At 38.4% G+C, this 22,146-nt stretch overlaps 1 protein-coding gene across 4 annotated transcripts in view; it reads left to right on the forward strand.

The window, feature by feature from the left end:
* PDLIM3 (PDZ and LIM domain 3) overlaps nucleotides 1-22,146 on the forward strand; it is a 29,942-nt gene that overhangs the window by 3,951 nt on the left and 3,845 nt on the right. The window contains exons 2-6 of one of the 4 annotated variants that reach the window (XM_081521805.1): nucleotides 5,859-6,010; nucleotides 7,250-7,334; nucleotides 14,525-14,592; nucleotides 19,904-20,167; nucleotides 21,732-21,862. In XM_081521805.1, the coding sequence (XP_081377931.1) occupies nucleotides 5,859-6,010; nucleotides 7,250-7,334; nucleotides 14,525-14,592; nucleotides 19,904-20,167; nucleotides 21,732-21,862 (700 nt within the window). Of the gene's footprint in view, nucleotides 1-5,858; nucleotides 6,011-7,249; nucleotides 7,335-13,971; nucleotides 14,160-14,524; nucleotides 14,593-19,903; nucleotides 20,168-21,731; nucleotides 21,863-22,146 lie in introns of all 4 variants that reach the window. The other 3 variants (XM_081521806.1, XM_081521808.1, XM_081521809.1) reach the window with 3 other exon arrangements.

A 22,146-nucleotide genomic window follows, 5' to 3' on the forward strand; every position in this document is an offset into this window, starting at 1 on the left:
AACATGAGAAGTAAGATAAATTGGGGCTTTCTTGATGGCTCAGATGATAAATCAGATACCAGACAATGTCAAAAAAAATTTTGAGCAATTGGTTGTGATCCGATTTGTAGGAAAGCAGTTTCTAGGCAAGAGTGCTCTTTATTTGGTGCGATGTGAATTTAAGTTGCGGATGTTTAGCGTGGGGGAGGACATTGTTACTGCAAACACTGTATACAGCTGCCCTAGGTATTTCACAGAAGTTTAAGGTTCACATCTCTAAGTGAGCAGCTTTTCTTTTTCTGGCAAAAGTTTCTAAGGAATCTCTCTCTGTCTTAAATGTTTGGACCACCCAGAAGGTGGATCTATTATCACAGCCAAGTTACAGTTTGTTTTCACAAATGGTCCAGTTTGGAATAAAGCACAGGCTTCTTTTGTGTACATGATGTAAAATGACTGTATACATCTCCTGCCAGTATGTCCCTTCCCACTCACTTCCTCTTCCCTCCTTTGTACACCGAGCACACCCAGGATTGAGATCACTGTGACTGAGAATGCTGTATATGGACCTGGGTACCAACATAGAAAATGTTAGGCTTTAACATGGAATAGTACTTTAATATAAACTATATTTGAAATTTGAACTTTTAGAAAGAAATGTTTACACTTGAATGCGGTCTTTTTCCACGTAGCCCTCTGTATCCTTGAGGAATTGTTTCCAGGACACCACCTCTCTCTCCCCCAACCCCCATCACCCCTCAAGGATACCAAAACCCCAGGATGATCAAGTTTTTTATATAAAATAGTATTTGCACCTAACCTAGGTACGTCCTCCTGTATAGTTTAAATCATCTCTAGGATACTTATAATACCTAATGCGATATAAATACTATGTAAGTGGTTGCCAGCATGCGGCAAATTCAAGTTTTGCTTTTTGGAACTTTTTGGAATTCTTTTTCAAATATTTTCAACCCTTGGTTGGTTGAATCCTGGATGCAGAACCCATGGATTCAGAGCAGTGACTGTACTTAATTTTGTTCTAACAGAGACATGTCTACATCCAAGCACTAGTTCATCTGTTCCTGACATTCATACATTCCACAAGTATCTATCAGGTGCAGAATGTATGGTTTGTGTAAAGCACTGTGAGGGATACAGTTATAACTTAATGAGTTTCTACCCCTCTGAGAAGTTCATATATCAAAAGAGACATGTACACAAACTACCATGATACAACTTGTCCATGATTCCATGAAAAAAGTATGACCAAAGAGATAGGAGGAGTCAGAGAAGAGAGAGTGCCTGCAAGGGTGGCATTGTGGGATAGTGGAAGAGCTTGAGCTACAGAGTTAGACAGACTCATGAGAAATTTCAAATTTTCATTGCATATGTGACCCCAAGCCCATTTCTCATACTTTTTGATTATTCATTTTCTCATCTTAAAAAAGACAAATACCTACAGTATAACATTGTTATAATATATAACATAATTATATATAATATAATATATAATAGTATAACATGGTTCTCAAACATGGCTGCACATTAAACTTGCTCAAATAATTTTTGAAAATATCCATGACCGGTTGCTATTTGCAGAGATTCTGATTGAACTAGAAATGTAGATTGCAGCCAGGTGCTGTGGAGGGCTTTCAGACATTGGAGTTTATTTGTAGGCAGTGGAGAACAACTGAACAATGGGATTTCTCACTATTTAGATCCACGCCCCACAGGATAGCCTTTCAGTATACACTTGTCTTGCACCATAACTGTTTCAGTCATTTTTATTCTTAACACAAAAATCTCATCAGGGCCAAGGACTTCCTTCATGTCTCCCACAGTTAACAGGAACTTATAGATGGTTTACCTGTGATTTAAATTAGGGTGTTTTTTCTTTTTCCAAACAGACACAAGTAATATATTGATGTGAAAAATAGGAATCATCTGAAGGACTTGTTAAAAGCACAGATTCCCTAGTTCCTCTGCTAGAGCTTCTGCTTCACGATTCTAGGCTTCTGGATTGGACTGGAATCTATGTTGAGCAAACATCCCTTCCCCTCCCCTCCCCTCCCCCCCACCCAGTGATTCTTCTGATCAGACAAGTTTGAAACCATGTGTTCAGTGACTGGTGGCAGTACTGTTTCCAATGATCTCTCGAATGCTTTTGACTTTTGAGACACTAATGAAACTGAATAATAATCCACTGAAAACCTCTTTGCCTCATTTTACCTCTCTCTTCTCCTAATTTGGGAAAATGTTAAACTGTGAGCAGTAATATAAATGAAATGCAAAGTAACAATATAAAGTAATGCTGGGAAATAATAAATTCTTGTGATTAAACAGATCGTTTAACTTCCTAAAACCAGGCAAATTTAGTGGCCATTTGCTGATCACTAGCCTCGCTGAACTTGAGACCTAGGAAGAAGGGAAGATCTTGTTTCTTCCTTCTCTCTCATCCATCTCTCGACATACTTTTTTCTTTCTTATCAACTCTCACCTTGGAGGTCCCAGGAAATCAATGTCCAGGTTGAATGCAAAGTCAGACTTTGGTTCCAGCATCACTGGAACCACTGGTGACACAGCTCCCACCTTAGTGAGAAGCCATAGGTTCCTTAGTCACTTTACCTCCTCTGATGGAAAAAAAGCAGCCTCCTTTGTCCAACCTGTCTTAGAGTTGTAATGATAGAGTTATTAGAAAGAGTTTTGTAAATGTAATATTTTGGGTAAGTATAAGACAGTTATTAACTTCCATATTAACATTGCTAATTACATTTACTAATGCGTGCATACTAAGTCACTTCGGTCATATCCAACTCTGTGCGACCCCATGGACTGTAGCCCACCAGCCTCCTCTGTCCATGGGATTCCCCAGGCAGGAATACTGGAGTAAGTTGCTATGCCCTCCTCCAGGGGCTTCCCTGGTGGCTCACAAGTTAAAGCGTCTGCCTGCAATGTGGGAGACCCAGGTTCGATCCATGGGTTGGGAAGATCCCCTGGAGAAGGAAATGGCAACCCACTCCAGTATTCTTAACTGGAGAATCCCATGGATGAAGGAGCCTGGTGGGCTACAGTCCACGGGGTCACAAAGAGTTGGACACAACTGAGCGACTTCACGTTCATTTTCACTTTCCTCTTCACTTTCCTCCAGGGATCATCACTAGCCAGGGATAGAACCTTCATCTCCTGCAACTCCTGCATTGCAGGCTGATTCTTTACTGAGCCACTGGGGAAGCCCACGTTTAGTCATATTCAGTATCTAAGTTCAGCAAACCAGATGTCTCTGTTTAAAATTTATATAGACAGATACATACCGACCCTACCCTTAGATGTTTACAATCACTGGAACCAGAGCTAAGAAATAATGTTAGGCTTTTCTAAACCAATATTGAATATTATAATAAACCAAATTTAAGTATATTAGAAAAGCTAGGTGAGTCTTTAAAAGCAAACACATTGAGCCATGCTTCCTCATGTTTTAACTCAAAGAAAAGCATTCTGGTCTTAGAAGTTTAAAAATAGACTGTACTGATTTTGATGAACTATAGCTAGAGAAAATTAAAAGTTTGAGGTTATTTTTATCTCTACAAGCCACACTGGGGATGGAAACTCTTATTCTTCTAACAGTTGTGAGTCTGGGAGAATTTCTAAGTGGAAAAATGGCATGCTTCCCAAAAGCTGAGGTGTAATAATCTCCAGTTGTCTTCACCCAGCGCCCCATTATCTGTCCCTACTGGAAAGTAATCATGATTGCTACAGTGAGATGATCAGAGACATGAACTGAGTACAATAAACATTTTATTGATGAGACTGAAGATCTGGGACACATGAAAATTTGTTATTTTCTTTTTATGAATATAAATTTATATGAATTATTCATTTATACAGGGCTTCCCTTGTAGCTCAGCTGGTAAAGAATCCTCCTGCAATGCTAGAGACCTGGGTTTGATTCCTGGGTAGGGAAGATCCCCTGGAGAAGGAAATGGCAACCCACTCCAGTATTATTGCCTGGAGAATCCCGTGGACAGAACACCCTGGCAGGCTACAGTCCACAAGGTCGCAAGAGTCGGATATGACTTGGCGCTATCTTTCCTTTCTTTCTTTGCACATATTATCCTGCTCTAACCAGTGGGAAGTTGCAAAAGGAGCAGTGACAGATTGACATTAATAGCCATCATCTTTGGGTGGGTGAGGACTAGTTCTTTTTGGTTTCACAAGCTCTGATTAAATGGCCATTTCATTCATCTTTTAAGTAATTATTCATCAGTTCAGAGCACTGGGTACACTGAGTATACACTGGGAAGCATTAGGAATATACATAGGATTGTAGATATCCTCAAGAAGTTGAGGTTTGGAAGACACAATACACAAGTAAATAAACAAACATGCCAGTATAAGTTGTCTTCATAAAGGGAAAGAACGGGGCGTCACACTGGAGAACAGTGGGGAGGTGCTGGAGACGCTACATCAGAGGTCTGGGGAGGTCTCTTCATGACGTTTAAGTGTAAACCAAAAGGATGAGAAGGAGCAACAGGGTGACAAGCATGTGGAGCATTTCAGGCAGAAGGAACAGTGCGTGAGAGCCCAGAAGAGGGGGCAAGCTTGGCCTATCTGAGGAGCTCAAAGGAAATCTGACTGGCTGTAGGGCAGTGGATGAAGAGGAGCAGGACCTCATGAGATCACACTAGAGAATTAGGCAGGGTGACACCGAGTGAGGACTATTAGTCACCAATTGGGTTTACCCAGAAAAGCTGGGAGTGGGTATAGCGATCAAAAGAATCATTATACTTGCTCCTCAGAAGAATAGCTATGGCAGCGTAATCAGTGGTGCAGTTTAATTGAAAGCTGCCATCTTGTTAGTTGTTTTCTACTTATTCCATCTAGTCTTCGTTTATGGAGAAGAGACTGTAAGTGGATACAAAGTTCTCTTGTGTCTGTAGTCCCCAGGGGTTCTAGACAGTCACTGTTTAACTCATACTTGGCCTTTAGCAATTTGTTCACAATTTTAGCTAAATTCTTCTCAACAGCTCGTACACTTGGCCCCATCTTCCTTCATGCTCTGGTACAAGTGAGCCCATGCTTACATATTGTCTTTCCTTGGAGACTCCCATCTTTCCTTAGATTCCAAGCTAGTTGGTTGCCTGGCAACTTCAGTTCTCTGAAGAGTCCGTGAAAAGTTATAATTTTGCATATTATCTGGCTTCTTGTTAATATAAGAGTGATTCTCTTTCCAGCTTTCTATATCTCACCCAAGTGCATTATAGGGATGCTAAAGCTGTTTCAATTCAAATATAAAAGCACCCCAAATATATTAGTAAAGTTCTATTCCCAAATAGAGAGTTTGGGGTGACCAAAGACTCTAAGAAAACAAATTTTTATTTAAAGCAAAAATATGATTCAAACAGGGAGTCATGGAAGATGTTTTCACAGAGAATTAGAAATGTCACAATGGAGAAAATGTGGTTAGTAAGAAATAGAATTATCTCACGTAACAGGAAAATAGAATACAATTGGCCAATTAAGAGTTAAGCTAGATAAAATATTTTCTGCAGGGGACTTCCCATGTGGCTGAGTGGTAAAGAATCCATCTGCCAATGCAGGAGCTGCAGAAGACTCAGGTTTGATTCCTGAGTCTGGAAGATCCCCTGGAGGACAAAATGGCAACCTACTCCAGTATTCTTGCCTGGGAAATCCCATGGATAGAGGAGCCTGGCAGGCTGCAATCCATGGGGTCACAAAGAGTCGGACAGGGCTGAGCAACTGAGCACAGTATTTCCTGCCCAGTGAAGCATTTAGAATGTTACCAAGGTGAAGTACAAATGTCAGGCACAAAACTCAAGATGCCGCAGGGTGTTGATTTTTAGCTATGCGATGATTTCTTCCAGATCACCCCAGGAAGCAAGGCGGCAGCTGCCAACCTGTGTCCTGGAGATGTCATCCTGGCTATTGATGGCTTCGGGACAGAGTCCATGACTCATGCTGATGCACAGGACAGGATTAAGGCAGCAGGACACCAGCTCTGTCTCAAAATTGACAGGTGATCTTTAATTAATGGTGGTAAAATTTGATCTGTTTTGCAGGAGAACCTGAACCAGAATGATAAATGACTTCACCCTCCCAGTGAGGAAGAATATTGCAGGACCCAGAATTTTAACTGGCTTTTTTATATGTTGGCCACTTTGGTCTGTCCTTCACTGAAGTCAATCTGGTAGCTGTCAACAAAGGATTTCTAAAAAGAATTCTCTGGAATGTCAGAATAATGAAAGAGGCTAAAAGAATTTTTTTCCTCCACTAACCCAGTTGGTCGACCGAGAAAATAGTACTGGCCACATAAACACCGAACAGCATGTCTAGCTACACTGCTGTTCTAAACATGGTAGAGAATGGAATGGAATTTCCAAAAAAGAATCTTCTGCTTGCCAAAGTGTGATCCTATTAAAATCTGGTTGCTAATGTCCTGTATGCTGTTTTCCGTTTTGTACTGAATTCATCCCGGAAGAATCTCACAAGATATGAGAGGACATGGGCACAGAAGGGGTTTTAGACAAGGAGACATTTCTGATCAAAAACAATATTAGGAAATCAAACGTGATCTTTTGCCATCAGCCCTGAGATCTGGAACTGAATTGTGAAAAGAATGATTTGTTGCCATGATTAGCATGTGTGTTTATCCTGCTGCTGTTGTATCCACAGTTTTTCCTTTTGTGGTCCGGAGGACACAATCCATCAGCCAGTCTGCCATTTCATGGGGTGAAACTGACTCTGTCCCTGTCTCTGCATCACCTGTGTTCCTGCCAAGGACATAGTTCTGTAGGAGCCACACGACCCCAAGTAGATACATGAGAAGAGTTGGACAGAGCCCGTTTCCTTGATGCCAGCAGCAAATCCACCTGGCACATCATTCACTGCCTCCTGTGGTGCCCTACATAGGACAGGAGGGAAGTTGAGGAGATCCAGGGGGTTGTCCTGTGGTCATCTGCAGGGCAGGTCGCCAGGATCTCCCTCTCCCGTGTGCTTCCCGCCTGCACGGCAGACCCGCTTTCTCCAGAAACACTACAGTGTCCTTGCCTTAGTTCAAGTTGCTACAATCGAGTACCATAGACTGGCTGGCTTAAGCAACAAACATTTATTTCTCACAGTTATGGAGGCTGAAAGTTCAACATCAGAGAGCCAGCATGGCTGGGTTTTGGGAGTTCACAAATGCAGGAAATTAAAGTGTATTAAAACTAGAAGTCCCGTTAGAATTTGGGTTTACGAATTTTATTTTTATTTACAGGGGGGAAGCTCGCTTATGGTCTCCACAGGTAACTGAAGATGGAAAGGCTCATCCTTTCAAAATCAACTTAGAATCAGAACCACAGGTATGAATTTTGGAGTTAAATGATGTTCACATTATGAAGAGAAGTATTCTTAGGTAAATTTCTTGTTAAAAGACAAATACATTCTCATTAGGGAAAAAGAGGCTATATCTATGTACAGTCTGCTTATTTTTTGATTTTTCATGATGGACGTCTGCCAAGTGACCATGAGGTAACCCAAGAAATTTAAGATGTTAAAACAAAGCAAAACAAAAATAGGGTCGACCATTTGAAACAGGTGTCTCTAATCTAATAGTTATTGTGACCTTCAATTCCTCAAGGTCTTCACCCAGCTCTTAGGTTACATCCTTCTTTAATTATCAGTTCAGGCATTTTATAATTAAGTTTACTCTAGGAAGAGAGTTTTGCATTATGTAATCACAATGATATTCTGCCTATGCAGCTGAATTACAAAAGATAAAGGATTTTCCCTTCAAGCAACTCTAATAAGCTAAATTAATCTAATAATCTGATGCTTATCTGACTATGTCTACTTTCAAAATCTCCAAAAAAAAAAAAATACTGAAATTAAACTGACCCCCATTGTGCTGTGCAGTGTAATCAAGAAAAGGAACCTCTGCTTGGTTAGATGCTCCCCACATTTAGAGAGACAGATGGACATAATTTGAGTATTCCCTTTTAAACAAGTATCACTACTAAACTGATTATGCCTAATGAAAATGAACTGAAAATATATAATTTATGCTTCAGCAAGGTTTCCATTTTCAGGATCATCAACTCCTGAATTTGTCCCTCACGTTTTCCACTTGGGGGCCTAAGCCCGTGTTCATTTTATTCTTGGTAAAATACATGGAGAGTACATATTACATGTGTCTCAAAGGGCTTCTAAAGATTGAAATAAAATAGGATAGAAAAAGAACTTGGCATATCGAACTGCTCTTAGAGATATTCAGTTAAGTAGGCGCTCTCATTATTACTGGGTGTGCCACCTCCTCCTGCCAGGCTGCGATCAGAAGTTCTGGCCTTTCCTGACAGTGAGATAGGAGGCTGCATATGTGACAGAGGCTGATGGTGGCTTAGCCTGGCGTCAGAGGTGGGTGGGTGAATAACACCTGTCATCAACATCTTCTTTGATAGAAGAAAAGGTTGGAAGAAGGAATTGAGAGCAAAATCCTCCAGGCAGAGCGGTCACTTGTAGACAGCTCTCGGCAGTAATGCCCAAACCCACCTGCTTCCTCCAACCCTCATCAACTTATCACTTAGAGGCAACACAGGAAAACAGAGAGCATGTGGTGCTTTAAAAAACAAAAACAAACAAAAAAGGAAATTTAAGGCTCACATACATGCATATTTTGACACCCCCATCTATCAGTAGGACAAACTGGATAGAATTCTGAATTTCCTTGATCCATGTAGAGGACACATCGAAAATTGTACGGCACCCTTTTGTACATTTCTATTCAAAATTTCTCCTAATTTTTTAAACCCGATTTCATCGGTACTAAAATAAGAGACCAACTACACATGTTTGACCAAAGTACCAAATCCCCAGTGATCCCTGATCGTGTTGGAGCACCCACTCAGGCACATGGATGATTCGGCAAGTATGGATTTTATTAAGCACAGGGTAAGCTGAGAGCTTGCTGCGAGCCTGTGTTTTTCTATCATCTCCCCAGAATTGGAGCTTGTCTGACCTTTATTCTTCATTACAGATCCATGAGTTTTAATTTATGACTACGGTTATTCCAAGACTTAATTTTAAAAGACAATCCAAATGTTAAATACTCTGGCCTCTTGTCAATCATTTGTTAGCGCACGTGTCCTGCATTTTGGGGTCAGACAATATAAATACGTATGATACTACACATGGGGAAAAGATAAAGAATGGGATAGTTTTTATTTAAAAAAAAAAAGGTGAAGACTGAGTTAAAGGCTACAGAAGTCAGTCAGATGGAGCCTTTGAACATTCCATTAGATTGAGTCATGACTAACTTCTTATTTGCACCCTCTCTAAGAGGCTGGTGTTTGAAGGGCTCATAGATAAGGACCATTTCTGTTCTTCCCCTAAAGGACTGAAATATTCCTACTCCTTATGACCCTCAGCCAGATTTCTGCATGAACAGCTCACATAACTTGGCACTTCAGGAAAGACCTTCCCTACAAAATATAGCTAAATTTCAGCATAACCTCTGCTATCTGAAAATTACATAGCACAAACTGGAACAAAATGTAGGGATAAGTATCAAACAGTGAATTAACTTGTAGACTGAGACTGAAGAACTGGCTAAACCGTGCTTATGTTTGTATTCTTTTTCTAAAAAATTAACCCAAAGCTATGCAAAGAAATATCTTGCAAACAGATATCTTTTCTTTCCCCAAATGAGAACTCTACAAATAAAGCAACCCCTTCTGAACAACAAAGGTGTGTCAGTCTGATAAAGAAATGCCAGTAAGTCTTTAAAATGCCACTGAATATGAATGGTAAAATGTTCCGTTTGAGTGATAATAATAGTTGAGTTCTTGTTTCTCAACCCAAGTCAAACTTCTGTTGTAAGTTATGTGACCTTTGCTATTGAACTAAAACACTATTTTTCATTTTAAAGGCAATATATATTCACTGGGGGTGTGGGGGAACCATGACACCCCACCATGCAAGTGCAGCCTCAAATAATAAAATGTTAGTGGATTTTTTTTTTTCCAGCTCTTGCCCCTAGGAATAGCTTTAAGCTTTGGGGACTTTTTCTTACACAGTTATAGTAATAAATGATACTAAATTTTAACATCTATATTTTTTTCACTTTTCCATGCTATTATTAAATAGCTAAATTTTGATTTTATGAATTTAGACTCCAATCTTAGGCTTAAAAGAAACCTTAGAGGTTGTTTAGATCAACCCCTGGCCATTGGATGAACTCCTTCTAGACAATCCTGAACATGCCTATGAGCAGATGGGTACATTTTTCTATATAAAGCATAGAAAAGGACAAAAGGTATGTGTTAGAGTTCTTTGTCCTTCTAGAAAGGTTACATTCTCCAATACGGTATTACCCTCATTGTTTAATATTAGCTGAACTATTCAAAATTATAATGTAGTTATCACAAGACAGGAAAGATGCTTTTCAGAAATAAAAATGCTATTTTCTAAATGAGAAAACACTACATCCTTTCCATAAAAGGTTTGACAATAAAAACATACTATCTGCACAATCAAGTAGGGTACAGAAGTAGGCTTGAAGTTGTCATATTTTCATGAAATAACTTTATTCTGCAATGTTTTGATAACTGGACAGCAGCCTGCCCAAAACAAGTTTTCATAAAATCCTCATTTCCCCAAACTCCTCCCCACTGACTTATGGGGGAAAACTTGAAACAGACCACTGAAGTAAAAATAATTATGAGTGGTTTTATTTTTCATTTAAGGGGTGAGCATGAGGATGGGACAGGGATTGTTCTTAAATTTCAACCATGATAAAATATAATCATTTACTAATGTACCTTGATATGAGCACTTGATATAGTGTGTTTCCTAATTTCGCCACCATTTTTTCTTATAAGTAGCCCTGCATAGTGTCACACATGTATCAGACATGTTGTGTCAAAGCTGGTTATTGCCTCAGTTCTCAGACCAAATATTTATTCAAGTAAGAAACTGAAAGGTGAACTCTCTTCGAATGACAACATTTCTGAGGTCATTTCAAGGACTGGGGAGATTGCTGTCAAGAGCTGCATTCTCCCAGTGTCAGCAGATCTCTGTCAAGTTACTTAGCTTTCACTCTGGCAGCTCTAGCATTTCATTAATTCAAAATATCATTCTTTAATATGAGATCCTACCATTTAAAAATAATATTGAAAAATCTAATTAATCACAATAATTACTTATTGAATTCCTAAGAGATAAGAATCATTTAGATGCTTTTGTCTGGGTAGAAGAAACACAAGAGCTGGACTATATTAACTGCTAGATAAAATTTTTACAATATTTTTCCATTGCTAATGATTTTCCAGGAAAATATAAAAAGGAATTACAGTGGAATAGCAAGCTTCTAATTGGTCTTGTCTTTTGATTCTGTTTGACCATCAGCAGTGATATAAGACTTGGATAGAATGTTGCCTCTCTGTGCCATATTTAAATTTTTTGTTTACCTTTAGTGTATACACTTCATTGTGCTTTTTTGGAATGACTCCAGCAGCCCATAAACTAATGCTTTGCAAAGCATGAATACAAATGTTTGAAGCCTGTATTAGAAACACTTCCTTTTAGTATCTGAGTGAAAAAGAGAGGGTTTTATTGTTTCATTTTAACAAATTACACTTTTGTGACATTTGCAATATGTAACTAAAACCGAAAATGGCAAAGAAAAGCTTGGAGCTAATTAACTTATGTGCTGCTTTTTGAAGTACTACTAGGGACTATTATTGCACAAATGTTTTCAGAGAAGATGCCTCATTTATAGGACAGTTGCCATCCATGTTTATTTATCATTTTAAGACTAAGAAGAAATAAGGGCAGAGTTTTTTTCCTCGTAAAGCCATCACATTATGTTACCTAATTTTTGTAAAATCAATATTACATACCAAGATCTTTAAGGCATATCACTCTTACTTTAAAAAAAAACAAGCTAAATTCCACAAAGCTTGAGTCCTTAAGTACTTCTTTATACACTCTTTTAATTAACCTGAGAGATTTATAATACACCAAAACTAAATTAGGCAATTAGCCTTCTGTCTTCTTTCATATCCAAAGTAACAAAGGCTTAAATCATGTCCATCGTCATTATTTACAATTATTTCCCATTTACTTTTTTTCATGCCATAATAACGGCTAATCATAATGGTTTATCATAAAACACAGCCAATCCAAATTCATTATTAAATCAGTCAAAGTAATCAGATGGTACCACTATATCAATCTTTGCACACATTTTCACATGTTCTGGGATTCAGCCCTTTTCTAAAGCCATGTTTGATTGTTTCAATCATGCTGCTCTCTAATATCAGCAACTATATTGTCACTCAACCAACTCCTAGGCAGTGAGCCATTATTCTGGAGATTAAAGATTGAACCAATAAGATGAGTCAAGTCAATCATACTATAGAATCACAGACCCTCTTTTCAAGTTCAGGAGGCTATTAAAATACGCTATCCAAAGTAGTTGAGAGAAAAGCTCCTATTCACCACATTACAGATTTTCAAGTACCATGAGATTTGGGGCAGTTGGAGTCAAAGACTCTGTTAGGGCTAGTATTTGAAGTTGCACCCCATTTGCCTTGTCATAGCTACTTTGTAAGTGGGCTTTTTCCAATAGGCCTAAATGGGGGAACAGGGAGTGTATGTGATGACTGCCTGCTCAGGAGAACCAAGAAGAAACATTGTGTTGGTTGGGCCCCTAAAGTAAGTTGTTGGCATTCCCTGAAATCCACGCAAAACTGGTTCCACCCCTAAGAAAGGAACACAAGCTTTTTTCTAAAAAGCACACTCCCACACCTTACTCATCTATAATCACAAGGGGAAAATGACACAAATAAGAATATTTCTAGATGTTTTTAGTTTTTAAATCAAAATAGTCTCCATTAAAGTTTCAAGTAATCATAAATGTTTATACTATTTGAGATCTCTGTGAAACACTGGCGGTGAAGTCACAAAAGTAAAGGAGGTTGATGTGAATGTGTGAGTGAAAATAATGTAAAGACTGATCTTAACTAATTCTGCCAAATGAGAAGGTTTGAAAGAGAATCAGCTAGTGTGTATTTTAGCATTTGTTTTTGGTTTTCTTCTGTTACTTAGAAGAAAAAGTTTAATGACTTGACAAAATTATCAATCTGTATAAAAACTGGAAAACTTGATTCCTATATTGAAAGATAATAACAGGGTTTCAGATCGTTCAGGCATGTTTCAAACTCACAGTTTTGGATTGAAGTTTGTTCCTTTTCCCTGAGCAATAAAGTGAAAATGCTTCTGTAAATCACCTACATTCACTGTCTCTGAATTGCTGACTTAAGTCTTTCTTCAACTAGAGTAAACATGAACCCACAACATGAAATCAGCACAATAAAAAGGGAGAGTTTTCTATAAATGTTTTTCCTGCTTTCATAATAGAAGTTCTTTAATTTCTATTATTTTTTCAAATTTAAGGTTATATCTTAATGCAAATTAAGAATTTTGTTTGTTGTAGGAATTAAGAAAAAACAGAGAAAAGATTTGATTAGTTAAAACGATGCAGGACAGTTATTCATAAATGCTCACTCCCTTTCTGATTGCGTTAGTCTCCCATTTCCTAAAATGGGGGAAATGTTAAAAGAAATCTTATCTAAGTTCTACTTAAGAAAGTGTTATGTAGAATCATTTTTGTAAGCCCAAATCTCATTTTTGAGACAAAATTTCTGGATTGAAATGAGTCCTATGAGACTTTCTTAGATGAAGTCAGTAGCGAGCAGACAAATGGTACAATATTCGCGTTATTTTATACTGCAAATAATATCAGTTCCTTTGCACCTTAACATATGGTGACGTTCACAACACATATGAAGTTCATGGTAAATGTAGTCCTGCTTTAACCCTGCCATTAATCTCGTAGTGGATAAAGAAGCCTTGATTAACACGAGCGATGCTGTTGGTTTGCGCGCTAATGGCCTTGTTGTGCATTCTGTGGCTTTGTGTATTTTGTCTGCCATTGTACAGGAATTCAAACCCATTGGTGCCGCGCACAACAGAAGGGCCCAGCCTTTTGTTGCAGCAGCAAACATTGATGACAAAAGACAGGTAGTGAGCGCTTCCTATAACTCACCCATTGGGCTCTATTCAACCAGCAATATACAAGATGCGCTTCACGGGCAGCTGCGGGGGCTCATTCCTAGTTCACCTCAAAAGTAAGTATTCCACTTGGTTTCTGGCTGCCATGTTCTCAATGGTGATAGTAAGGCTTCTTTTCCTTTCAAAAGTCCAGCTCTTGCTGTTTGATTTTTACTTTCCTGAAGGCACGGATCAGATTTTTCTTTTAAAGACAAGCATCTAGAACATGGTTCTAGGGTCCAGTCTGCCAGTTCCTGAACGTTTAGTGGATAGATGGTTGAGAGGAAGAAATCGCTCTGACTTCATCATCACCCTTCTTAATCATGTCAATATCTGGTGATAAATAATCCTTTGTGTACAATTGTGCATTTAATTTTATCTAAAATATATATATATCTATTAATCCTCCACTGAGGGGCTTTTTAACTCTTTGTTTTTACAGGATGTGAACTACTTTGAACACAAGCACAATGTTCGGCCCAAACCTTTCATAATCCCAGGCCGAAGCAGGTCATAAGCTTTCAGATGGTGAAGTTTGAACTGCATGCCTCTTTAATAAATCCTACTAATCACCAAGATACGTAACTCTTAGGTGTTTGGAGTGACTTTTCTCTTTTTTGAAGCTTACTGCAAAAGCAAAAGAAACAAATTCACTTAGCGGAGACTAGCAGCCAACTAACCTCCATTTCTGAGAGTAAATATTGACAAGATTATAGAGCTGTGAAATATTATGCAATCGCTGTGTGTATTTATAACTGATACCCCTGCTGCTCTGAGAATCCCATCCAGAACACAGTGACCTTTGAGGTTAGCAGACATACCCTGTCCCAGGGGAGGGTGGCCCAGTCAGCAGGAACAAATATGAAAACCAGCCCCTGATCAGGAGTAAGGAAGTGGGTAAGGCAAACGTGGAAAGGCTGGTGCATTCTGTGTTTGACAGATTCCATTCATCCCATCTCAGCACCTAGTTCTCACTGTGTCATCAGAGCCCGCTGGGTAATCCCACTCATTCTAGCTCTTACATAAAAATTAATTTGCATTCTTATGGATACTTGTGCGGCTTTCCTGGTGGCTCAGCTGGTAAAGAACCAGCCTGCAATGCAGGAGACCTGGGTTCGGTCCCTGGGTCGGGAAGATCCCCTGGAGAAGGGATAAGCTACCCACCCCACTATTCTTGGTCTTCCCTGATGGCTCAGATGGTAATGAATCCGCCTGCAATGCAGGAGACCTAGGTTCAATCCCTGAGTTGGAAAAATCCCCTGGAGGAGGGAATGGCTACCCAATCCAGTATTCTGGCCTGGAGAATTCCATGAACAGAGGAGCCTGGTGGGCTGCAGTCTATGTGGTCACAGAGAGTCAGACACAACTGAGAGACTTTCACACATGGATACTTGTGTGGCTTCCCTGGTGGCTCAGATGGTAAAGAACCTGCCTGCAATGCAGGAGACCTGGGATCGATCCCTGGATTGGGAAGACCCCTGGAGAAGGGAATGGCCACCCACTCCAATATTCTTGCCTGGAGAATTCCATGGACAGAGGAGCCTGGCAGGCCACAGTCCGTGGTGTCGCAGAGTTGGACACAACTGAGAGACTAACACGCATACATACACACACACCTATACATGGATACTTGCAAAGGAGGAGAGGCCACTTGGAATTTTTCCACTTGGGGAAAATAAGTATAAAGAGAGAGTTGGGAGGGAGGGAGATTTACTGGGTAACCCTCATGGATAACTGTTCATAGACTGAAATAATAATGAGCAAGATCTCTTCTTGTCTGTCAGAGAAACAGATCACTGTCAGATGATCCTTTTCAAATCTCTAGAAATTAAACTCCAACCTACGAGGAAAGAAATGAACGCCCTGTATTGCCACATCAGGAAACAGTGACTTCAGGAAACCTCAAACCCATTCCTCTGACCATCAACCAGCCCAGAGGAAGGAAGTGGGGGTTAGGCTGGATCAACCCTAACAGACTAGGATCAGTGAACAATGATCTACATTAGGTGTCCCAATTGGTGGTCCATAGGTAGAGTCAATTCACAGACAATGTTTTCTTTAACCCTCCTGTTGTTTAAAAATACAGAATTTAGGTCAATGCCTTAAGATGGAACATCTACTCTCCATCTTGGCAAAATGCCCTTAACTCCCAAGTGTATGACACCTGGCCCATTTTCATATATGTGTGACTCTCCTGGCCCCTGGAGACATCTGAGTTTATGCTGCTTGCCATGGATGGTCAGTCATCATTTGATATATGATTTCCATGTGCAGACCTTTCCATGAGCTAGAGTCAGGGCCAAAAAATGACCTCAAAGTAAGCCAATTTTGTGATATCAGACTCAGAAAGAGGAAATGGAGTAAAAGAGCCGGAGAAAGATGCCATTAATAATAAGGCAATGATTACCAAAGACATCTGACCCCACTAGACTGTAAACATATTATATCTCTACTACCAAGAAATGAGACTAGGACAGTAAATGTTCATTAGATAAAGGAACAAAATCTCAAGTGTACTTAATTAGACTTCCTGAGTAGCAAGAAGAATCAGGAGCTGTTATTCCTCCTGCGTACTGGCAATTCTGAACAATCCTTTTTGGCTTCTTTTAGTTTTTTCCTCCTTCATATTTCATTCTCCTCTACATCCTTCTCTATTTCCCCACATTCAACAGTTTTCCAACCCCACTCTCAATAACAAAAAAAAACTGGATTAAAAGTTAAAATGCTCTTTTACTATTGAATAAATATATATACATACATCTTCCTAAAGAAGCATAGTAAAATAGATATACTTGCATTCTTTTGAGGGTAACATAAATGTAAGCTCACTAACATGAGCTATAGCACTCCAAGAGGCTTGAGTAAAATGATACATTAGAGTAACACAGATCTTGCTTCTGCTAAAGACCAATAACATTTAACAACAAAATTCAGGGTAAGTCAGAGATTCAGGTATGTAATGCCCTTCTTTTATATTTTCATTTAATTCAAACATGGTGATAATGACAAGCTACTCATAATTTTTTCATTGTAAGGTGCCTTTCAATCTAGCTAAATTTGGAAGAGGGGAGAGGAAAAACAGAGATGAAAGGATTTGCTTAAAAAACAGATACCAGTAAACAAACCTTAAAAAATTGTAAAAATGCTTCTGTTATCCTTCCTGTCTTCCTGTGGCCCCTCATTATTTGCTCTAGCTTCTAAATTTCTTGTTCTTACCAAATAATTCTTCATCAAGGTGGAATTTTGAGTGGCTACTTACCAAGCAATAACTACACCATTAATAAACAACTTTTGAATCAGATGTAAGTTGGAGATACCAATATAGTCATCTCCCTGGGTCTTAATACTAGTTAGGGTTCTTTTAATGGTTTCATCGTAACTGACTCATATTAAAAGACCAGTGTTTTCATATGAAAATATGTAAATGTTTAAAGCCAAAACTATCATTAAAAATACATACAAGGCATTTTATAGATCCAAGTGATAAAATACAATCTGGTTAGTGGTTTTTGGACAAGCTGCTTCCAGAAGGATGTCCCCAGAAGTCCATATACATAGCAGGGAAATGAGTTCTGTGTCTAATGATCTATCCAGTTGTATGATAGTAATTGAGTGTATCATCAGCCTTACAGGTTGCCAAGTCAATAGCTCAATGTTGTGAAATTTCAGCAGAATCTACCTTTCCAAGTCACAGGAATAGGTCATGCTGACCCATGATTGTCTCCACAGTGACTGGAGTCCATGAAAACTATTTTTTAAGCATCAGTTCAAGAGCTCATTTAAAATTGTTTCAGAAATGTATAAAAAGATAATTGTCATTTGCTTAGGTTTTATTTCCTATGTGAATAGATAGACATGGACCCTTAAATAGAATGATTAAGAAAGTAGGAAATAGAAGACACAATCTCTGTTTAAACAAAATTATATACACAGACAGGCATGTATATAAGAACACTAATAAGAGGGGAAAAAATATTAATTACAACTGTAAAATAGGTTCTATCTGTAAGTTCCAAATTAACCATAGTTTACATCTCCACTATCTAGCACCATGCCTGCACACAGGAAGGTCAGAGTAGTTATAAAATGCTTGTGGAAAAGGTTCACTATTTTAAGCCCAGTCTCCCACTATTGAAATTCAGTGTTTCAAATCCCTAAATTGCAATTTAATAAACTTCATTATACTGAGGTCAAGTCAATATGATCCTGACTGAACTGCACTCTAAGTGAAATTTCATTTCTGCTCTTCTACCAACTGAAATCAATTTCAGCAACCAGTATAGTGTTAAGTCTATGAAAATGGTGAATAAACCACTTGATATTTTTGTGTGTGATCAACCAGTTTAGTGACTGAGTTTCAAACAGGTTTTCAACAGCCAGGAAGTGAAGGAGCATGTTCATATTTATCTGCTTCGTTTAGTCTGTGCAGGTCGAATTGGATAACACAACACACACAAAAATTTTTTGTAACTTATTTAGCAACATGGGTTGCCCAGACTAACCAGGCTGCAGCACTGATGAAGCCAACAAAATCAATCCTCAATATATTGGGTTTGGGGTTTTTGCTGTCTATATGGGCCCGAGGTTGACATTAATAGCCCTAGAGAGTAAATGCAGGCAGGGGCCATACTTGAGCCCTAAGGCAACACTGACTTTGAGATAAACACACCATATAAACTGTTCTCTGCCTTGAGTTTACAGCAACACTAACTTGCAGACATGATAGAAGCTTACATCAATACTAATATTTCCTCGGGCTTTGTCTTAAATGGCTGTGCTTTAAACAAAAAAAAACCAATATATTCCATTTCTCAAAAAATGCATTTGTCATGCTGCATTTAAAATGCATGTAGAAAAATGACTTTTAGTCATCAGCATGTCAGTTATAACTAACCTCATATCTGTAGAGAATTCTATTCATAGAGAATATGAAATTTCTGTAGTTGTACTTAAAATTGCATGACTGGCCTTTCTGATGTTTTAGTAAGTTCCTTTAACTTGACTTTAAAAGGAAATGAGAAATATGCATGAAAATATATAATGTGCTTTCAAAATTTTTCAAGAGATAGCTATGTATGAAAGAAATATATATACATATCTTAGCCCTAAGTTGCATCCAAAGAGTCTGAGATCACTTTATTTGCTCTCTAATTATTAATTTCAAGGTGACAAGCATTTATTGGCTATTTCTAGGACCTATATTAAGTCACCAAACAATTTCTTAAAGTGTAGTCTTCACAAAATTAGAGAATTAAATAGAAAAAGTTAAAATAGTAACAAAATATTTATAAAAAGTCTTAGAATCTTTACCACATAACCTACAAGTTGCCAATTACTATTGAATTAAGCCCAACTATATTTCTGAAAATACTTATTTTGCAATGTTTAGCCTAAATATTTGATTGGATCTTCATGCTGCACATTCATGTTACTATTTGTGTAGGATCATTCATTAATATTTTAAATACTGCAGCTCAGAAATGTAAAAGGATTCCAGCTAATGCAATCCCCCTGAGCCACTTCCTTTATACACAACTCTTTTCCCATGAAGCTTTCACCTAGCAGAGCATATTTTATAGTACCGCAGAGCCAAAAAATGCAGTATCACCAGTACCTTTTAATTCTGTGAAACTTTTTTCAATCGTGAATTTTTAAAAGTGTTCCCTCTCTAAAACAAATTCTAGCCAGAAATAAACATTTCTTTTCCATTTGATTTAATTCACCTCTTACTTTTAACCTCTCTGTACTTGTTCTCTGTGTTCTCCTGTCTGGACTTTCTGGTTCCTGTGTCGTCTTCTGTGTGACGTGGTCATTAACACAGTGGATGCAGTACTCCGTCCGGTGCTGACGGTGGCAGTGGACGTAGCACCCCTTCTTCTGTCAGTACTCTTAGTACTATTTGCCCAGGTGACTTGAAAGTTGCTGCTAAGATGGCCCCTAACATTCCTTTGGAAATGGAACTTCCTGGTGTGAAGATTGTACATGCTCAATTTAATACACCCATGCAGTTGTACTCAGATGACAATATTATGGAAACACTTCAGGGTCAGGTTTCAACAGCTCTAGGGGAAACACCCCCGATGAGGTAATAAGAGTCTTTCTGAACCTTGGGCATATTAACTAAACACATGGGCAATGTCGACTTGACTGCTATCTTGTAACATTGTCTTAATCGAAAGAAAGCTTTCAAGAAAAAAAAATTCTAAGGATTTATTGCAGATATCTAGGCCTTGTGATAATGGCGATTGAGAAATTAACCAAGCAGAGTTTTATGTGACAGATAGCAATAAAATGAAATCATGGCAGGATGAAATGTACATGTCTTTTGAAAAACTACAATGTACTTTACAAATGTCTGGTACAGTATTTCTCAAAAGTGATTTATAATCTGGGATACTGTGTTTCTTCTTTGGGTATCAAAAACTGGGGAAGGGATGGGAGGTTCAGAGAAGTTTTAAAAGAAATGATACCTTTTGTCTCTTCTAATGGCATCTTGTGGAAGAGTTAATTATTTTTCCATTTAATATTTTTGCCATGAGTAAGGGTTTGTAAGTGAATATCTCAAGCTACTAATGTAGATATCTAATTTCCATTGGTCTCTATTTTGACTAATTTCTTCTTTATTATGCATATTTGTTCAAAGTACTTTTCAATTAAAAAAATTTATTAGAAGATAAAACCTTATTACTTCTTTCAATATTATAGAAACATTATAAAGTATTATAATGCTTACAAGTGCTATGTAACAATATCCCAAAGATAGCCCTTGGGATGAATACAATGAGATAATAATAGCATAATGTATTTCAAAGCCATTTGCAAGGAGCTTCAGATAGGTAAGATGATTATTTTCAAATATGATAAAGGTAATAAAAATTTGTGCAAATAGCAACTACCTTTTCTAGATAATGCAATTAAATGACAAAATAGTAAAATATTACAGTGCCTGACATGTATTTTTATTGTGGCATTTTTTATTGTTCATCATGAATATATTTGTACACAGTTTATTAAAATAAATAATATCTATCATCTAGCTATCATTTTTGTAAATGAATTATAATGTAGCTATTTAGTAGCCTATACAACTGACTTCTATGTGAAAGTCACTATATTATGTGCTTTCAAACACTGACAAGTTGAATTCTTCGATTTGCAGGCAAAATGTTGCCTTAATTCCGGAGTTAACAAAACTAAACCATATACTTTTGGTTTAAAATCAAAAATGAATCTGAATTTTATTAACATCTTTATGACTGAGATAAACTGGGCTCACTCATGCACTTTCTATCACGTGTATGTGGGCTTTTATTTCTAAAAGGTTAATTTTGTTCACATTATAATTATATATACATCAGACGCGTGCATTATTTTTTAAATTACTATTTCCTAACAACGTTTCAGTCGGCCTCCAAAGGAATTCTTCCACATGGAGAAGTGCTGAAGTGACCCCCAGGTTAATCAATGATATGTTTAAGGCAACCCGTGTGAATTCACATTACACTTAACTGTAATAGAGATTAGCTTTAGAATACTGAATCTCTGTTCGGGAGTTGCTGTAAAGATAGTGGTCACTGCTTATTGATATCGAGTGTCTTCCTGCGCATACACACGCTCCTGACGCGGCCTCGCCCGCCATGCTCTTTCAGTGAACCCACGGCCTCCGTGCCCCCCGAGTCGGATGTCTACCGGATGCTCCACGACAATCGGAATGAACCTCCTCAGCCTCGCCAGTCGGGCTCCTTCAGGGTGCTCCAGGAACTAGTGAACGATGGCCCTGGTGAGCAGTCCGTCAATGTCTGCTGAGACGTTGTTGACAGAGGTCATGGCGAGGGTCAGGGGAGGGGAGGGCAGCAAGCATGATGGGAATGCGAGTCTAAAAACTGATTTTCATCCGTCATCAAATGACTGTTTGATGAAAAGGATTTAGTGTTGCTTCGTTTAGGAAGAGAACATCCAGAACGTATTTAAGTAGCCACCAACTTGATGGTAAAAGAGCATCAAAGATAAATCCTATCTCAGTAGTCAAGGGCTAGTTCAGCTTATCGATCATAAAATACTACA

Source organism: Giraffa tippelskirchi, chromosome 8 (assembly GCF_054371585.1).
Source record: "Giraffa tippelskirchi isolate mGirTip1 chromosome 8, T2T-mGirTip1v1.2.pri, whole genome shotgun sequence".
Lineage (NCBI taxonomy): Eukaryota > Metazoa > Chordata > Mammalia > Artiodactyla > Giraffidae > Giraffa > Giraffa tippelskirchi.